Genomic DNA, 5,735 nt, shown 5'->3' with positions numbered 1-5,735 from the left:
TTTTCTCTGTTTTGTGTGCCGAGGTCTTCTGTAAATGATTCCTCACCTTAAAATAAAAATAGTAATAGGGCAAAAATGCTTAGAGAATTGTTGCCCCATGGCTGGGTTGTCTCCCAGCAAGCGCTTCTTTATTGTTTTTAGCTGGACCTTGCTGAGCTTTTAGTCTAGCTTCAGCCTTGAGCATTCTTGCTCAGTGTTGCCTTCAAGATAATGCTTGATTCTCTGTCCATTGACAATGAACTTCTTATCAGAATCAATATCTTGAAGCTCCACATAACCATATGGTGATACACTTGTAATCACGTATGGTCCCCTCCACCGGGATTTCAGTTTCCCGGGAAATAGCCTGAGTCTAGAGTTAAACAACAGAACCTTCTGTCCTGGTTCAAAGATTCTAGATGACAGCTTTCTGTCATGCCACTTTTTTTATTTTTCTTTATAAAGCTTGGCATTTTCGAAAGCTGTGAATCTGAATTCCTCTAGCTCATTTAGCTGGAGCAATCGTTTTTCTCCTGCTAATTTGGCATCAAAGTTTAGGAATCTGGTTGCCCAGTAGGCCTTATCACTACAAGAAAAAAGATTTTTAGCGACAAATTTTTAGCGGCAATAATATTGCCGCAATTTCTCTTTTTAAAACTATTTTTTAGTGGTAATTATGTATTTGCCAGTAATATTATAGATAATAATGGCCATTTCAACTATTGCCACTAAAAAAAGCCTAAAATTTTAAAAATAAGAAAAAACAAAACCTTTAAACCGTGAAACGCAGAAACATCTTTCCTTCACAGTGCCTCGCCAGTCGCCACTCTCTTCACATAACCACTCTCTTAGTGCCTTATTTTCTCTGAGAAGTGAGAACCGCACACCAATGTTCTCCTTTTTCTTCTTCTCGATCTCGCTCTCACATCTCCATCATTCCATGTTCTTCATCGCTCAAATCTCTTCCCAGTTTTCATCTCAATCTTAATCGTGCTCTAAATCCTTTTCTCGGACAAGCTTGTGCTGATTTCAATTGAAATCTCAATTGCGCTCTAATAATCAGGTATGAGTTCCTTAATTCTCTCTCAATTCTTATTCTGGTGCTCCCAATTTGTGTTCTATTGCATCCTTTTTCTATATCTCTTATCAATTTTTAGTTTTATCTGAGTTAATTTTTCTCCCATATTGGATTCCGCTTTTCTTAGTTCTAATCCCTATCGCATGCACTTATTGCAGATTGAGCTCGTAATTCAGTGATTTAGAATCAAAATTTGGAGGATTTTCTTCTCTCAATGATTTAAATCTGCAATTAGCTCCATCTTCGGTGTTTAAAGTTAGCATTAGCTGAATTACACTATGTCCGGTTGATTTAGACAAATTGAAATTTTCATCTGGTGCATGCAGGGCCTCTTTAGGTTGGTTTCTTAGGAGCCTAAGTGGTACGAGACAAACTATACAAATTTTGCTCAGTGTGAGGCTCTGTCTGTTACTATAGAATTCACAGTTATTATTATTTTGGTTCCTGGCTATTTGTGGTGTTTTGTGCACTATGTCCTGTTCGAAGTTCCTAATTGTTGCACTTGGAAGTTGGAAGATTCTGTGGAAATGATATAATTTAATATGAAATTGAGTTTGATGATAATCTCCTGTTGCAAATTCTTCTTGACAAAGGCTACTTACTAATTAATTTGGTAATTTGGTGGAAAAATAATAATTTTGTTAATAGATTCTTCATGCTATTTGTTTTATGTCCTGTTTTGGTAAATTAAATAGCAGGTCATGATAAAGGTGCCTTGTCTCTGACAATAATTTTTTTATGTGAAATTTTAGGAGTGATAAGCCTCGGATTGGTATCTTGAACTTTGTATAGTTTTAATGGCTTCCAAACGCATTACTAAGGAGTTGAAGGACCTACAGAAGAATCCTCATGTTTCCTGCAGTGCTGGTTGGTTTACACACTGATTTCGTGTTTCTCTTAATTTTCTCTTCTCATGCAGTATGCTTGTTGTTTTTGTAGCTATGCACATTGTATCTATGTATTATAATGGATATTAAAATTTTGCTATGGCATTTAGCAAAAGAAATTAAAATGCTCTGTTATTGAACTTGCATTACCATTATTAAACCAATTCAAATTTGTTTGAATTTGAAGTCATGATGGGTGAGAAACAGAGGATTGTTTAAGTTTGTCTGGCTTGTGCATGCATGGTATTGATATACTAGTATAGTTTTGGAAAGTATAAGGGGGCTGTTGGGTGACAAGGACCAGCAGTGGACATGTGGTGGAAAGAGGGCAAGCACCTTGATTCATCATAGAAGAAGCTACTTACTATATATGGATTAGAAATGATTTTAACTTTTGACACATGATGAGATAGGAGGATATTTGTGTGGCTGTACCTTTTGAGTTTATAATTGCCATTTCATGATTGGTCTATGTTATGTGTTTCTGTGCAGGCCCTGTTGGTGATGACATGTTTCATTGGCAAGCAACAATTATGGATCCCGCAGACAGCCTTTATGCTGGTGGTGTATTCCTAGTGAACATTCACTTCCCACCAGAATATCTATTTAAGCCACCAAAGGTGATTATTGATTTGATGCAAAATTTGTTAAAGACAATGGCTTAAATCAACAAAAACAAAGTACATATTTGCTAAGTTATTATGTACCTTGGTTAGTTCTAAACTTCTATTGTAATAACGTGGTCTAAAATATTTCTCTATAGGTACATGTATTCAGTGAATGAATTTAATAGTCCATTTCATGATGGACTTCAAGCATCAACTTCAAGTTACATAAATATGATGATGACTTTGTGTGTATTCTAGAACGTAGGCCTGAATCTCTTGTTTGTACCTCACACTTCTCTGAACTATTTTTTAACTCTTGCTATATTGAAAGCAAGTTTAAGGTATGAATAAGATGTATTTGTATTGTGCTAAGTTTTCATGTATTTTAGAATTTAGAAAATGAATTGGATCTGTCATGTGTGTACATACATTGTTAGAAGCATAAATTCACAGCTTTATTTATGGGACTTAGCCCACTTTTAATATCCAAGAAAAAGAAAAAGATACAAACAGTTGCATCTCTCCATAAATATGAAAAGTACCCAATAAGTCTGAGATATACATACAACAAGTGGTTCTCCAAGCTCCAACAGTAATGTTATCCAAAAAAGAAAAAAAAAAGCTCCAATAGCAATTATTGGTTTCGATATCACCAGCATTGCTATAATTATTGTGGTGAAATTCTCTACTACTCGAGATTCCTAAATAAATTTGTTTAAATAAAATTTAACTTCTTACTTCTATTTGTTTTCTACAGATACTTGTTGATTTTGGACCGTACAAATTGGAAGACAAACAATTTTACAGAACTATTCATTCCATATATGTTTTCAGCTTGCCTTCAATTATTTTTGGTGTATTTAGGTCAATATCCTTTTACAGTTCTTTCTTCTTTTTCCTTTTTGTTTTGTATTATTATCATTTTCTCTAATATTAAATTTCTTTTAATTCTTGGCTAATGCATGGGAGAAGTTGGAAAATGGATTACCATTATTGCTGTTGTTCTAAGGCTTTTCCTTCCAAAACACTTCCCTGGTATGTTTTTAAATATATATTTGTAGCCTCTTGTTATTGATGTATACACCAAATTTAGTCCTGCGGGTCCTAATAAATCCAGGCTTTCTATTGTCACTCTTTATTAGTATCTTTTTAGTGTGTGCTTCATTCTAATTTTGTAAAATTTTTGTTTGGTAGTTCCTCTAAAATGATTCTAAATAGAAAATAAAATGTTCTGCTTCTATTTCTGGCTTTGGTTTTAAATCCTATGTCAAAGTGTAGTCTTTAATTATGAGTTGTTGGATTTTAACAATGATTATTTTTGGTTTGTTAACTTTTTCATACTATACCCAGGTGCTAATTCCACAGCATCCATCACAGATAATGGATTGAAAGCTGCTTATGCCATTAAGGCTGGTACAAAAGGACCTAGAGGATGGACGATATCTTTTGTTGCCACTTGTGTGTGATTTATTTATTTTTGTCTCTGCTGTTAAGTGCATTATTGATGATTGGAATTAATATGCAAAACATAGTTATGGGGTGGTAGTATTTTTTATTGTTTAGATTTGTAATATGATTTATTACTTTTCAAGAGGAATTTGTGTATCAATATTTTAAATTTAATGAAATATTTTTTTTGTAGTAATTAATTTCAATATATTTATATTATGCACAATAATATTAATTGTTGGAAAAATTATTTTGAAATTTTAGAAAAAAGATAGTTCATTGTTTCTAAAAAAATGAGTACAATATAACTATAAAAGTATTAAGATTTTAGCGGAAATAGAAATGGCAAATAAAAGTGAATACCATTACAATACTTTTAGTGGCCATAAAAATTGCCGGTAAAACAGGTTTTAGCGGCAATAATAATGGCCACTAAAAATAAATAACATTGCAATTTTAGAACTATTTTTGGTGGCAATATAAATTGCCAAAAAAATGGCCGCTAAAAGTTATATACTTTTTGCGGCCATTAAAAAGGCTTTTACCGGCAAATGTTATAATTGCCGCTAAAACCTTTTAGCGACAGAGCATAAGACGGCTAATGTCTATTTGCCGGTAAATGTATTAGCGGCTATTTTTATTGCCGCCAAAAACAAAATAAATGGCCGCTAAAAGTGTTTTTTCTTGTAGTGTTATGTTCCAGTTCCACGGGCAGGTGACATGCCTTACCATACACGAGTTGGTATGGGGAGGTCCCTATAGGGGTCTTGAATGCTGTTCTGTAAGCCCACAGAGCATCATCCAAGCTCCGTGCCCAATCCTTTCTACGGGTACTTACTGTCCGTTCCAGGATTCTCTTTAATTCTCTGTTAGAGACTTCAGCTTGCCCATTAGTTTGTGGATGATATGGAGTAGCCACCTTATGGCGAATTCCATACCGAATCATGGCAGAGTAAAGCTGTTTATTGCAGAAGTGAGTGCCCCCATCACTGATTAGTACTCTCTAAGCAAACACTCCAGATGGGCATGTGAATGCTGTTTTCTCTTGATCCTGGGGATTTACTGCGATCTGGTTATAGCCTGAGTAGCCGTCCAAAAAGCAGTAATAATCATGACCTGCTAGTCTTTCTAGCATCTGGTCTATGAATGGTAAAGAAAAATGATCCTTTATGGTGACTGTATTGAGCCTTCTGTAGTCAATACACATGTGCCACCCTGTAACTGTTCTTGTAGGAACCAGTTCATTTTTTTCATTATGAATCACTGTCATGCCTCCCTTTTTTGGGAAGACTTGGACAGGGCTCACCCAGGGGCTATCAGAAATAGGATAAATAATCCCAGCCTCTAGTAATTTGGTGACCTCTTTCTGCACCACTTCTTTCATGGCTGGATTTAGCCGCCTCTGTGGTTGAACCACTGGTTTGGCATTATCCTCCAATAAGATTTTGTGCATGCATCTAGCTGGGCTTATGCCCTTAAGGTCACCTATGGACCACCCAAGAGCTGTCTTGTGTGTCCTTAGCACTTGAATAAGTGCCTTCTCTTCCTGTGAATTTAAAGCAGAGTTTATAATCACTGGAAAAGTGTCACCTTCTCCCAGAAACGCATATTTCAAGGATGGTGGTAATGGCTTGAGCTCGGGTTTAGGAGGTTTTTCCTCATCCAGAATAAATTTCAGAGGCTCTTTCATGTCCTCTGAATCCTCCAAATCAAGCTGAACATCTTTAAAGATGT

The 5,735-nt window shown here is 35.3% G+C and overlaps 1 protein-coding gene across 6 annotated transcripts; it reads left to right on the top strand.

The window, feature by feature from the left end:
- Positions 761-4,197, top strand: LOC107624102 (ubiquitin-conjugating enzyme E2 5A-like). 6 transcript variants are annotated; one of them, XM_021113533.1, is made up of 8 exons: positions 761-1,042; positions 1,216-1,312; positions 1,395-1,450; positions 1,810-1,924; positions 2,437-2,564; positions 3,310-3,416; positions 3,517-3,587; positions 3,903-4,194. In XM_021113533.1, exons 4-8 carry the CDS (start codon positions 1,855-1,857, stop codon positions 4,016-4,018), a joined length of 492 nt encoding a protein of 163 aa, XP_020969192.1. In that variant the 5' UTR covers positions 761-1,042; positions 1,216-1,312; positions 1,395-1,450; positions 1,810-1,854; the 3' UTR covers positions 4,019-4,194. The 6 variants fall into 6 exon arrangements, with proteins under 6 accessions (XP_020969192.1, XP_020969195.1, XP_020969194.1 ...); XM_021113536.1 differs by having other exon boundaries at positions 1,384-1,450; positions 3,522-3,587; positions 3,903-4,079; XM_016326558.2 differs by having other exon boundaries at positions 762-1,042; positions 1,384-1,450; positions 3,525-3,587; positions 3,903-4,197.

This window comes from Arachis ipaensis, chromosome B10, assembly GCF_000816755.2.
Source record: "Arachis ipaensis cultivar K30076 chromosome B10, Araip1.1, whole genome shotgun sequence".
In the NCBI taxonomy this organism is placed as follows: Eukaryota; Viridiplantae; Streptophyta; class Magnoliopsida; order Fabales; family Fabaceae; genus Arachis; species Arachis ipaensis.
This window is presented reverse-complemented; position numbering and strand designations above follow the sequence as displayed.

Excerpts from the sequence above, each read along its gene's own strand:
- LOC107624102 (XM_021113535.1), top strand. The coding sequence starts at position 1,855 with ATGGCTTCCAAACGCATTACTAAGGAGTTGAAGGACCTACAGAAGAAT. Across the intron at positions 2,565-3,309 it reads ATCTATTTAAGCCACCAAAG|ATACTTGTTGATTTTGGACC; the intron begins GTGATTATTGAT and ends TGTTTTCTACAG. Across the intron at positions 3,588-3,902 it reads CCTTCCAAAACACTTCCCTG|GTGCTAATTCCACAGCATCC; the intron begins GTATGTTTTTAA and ends TACTATACCCAG.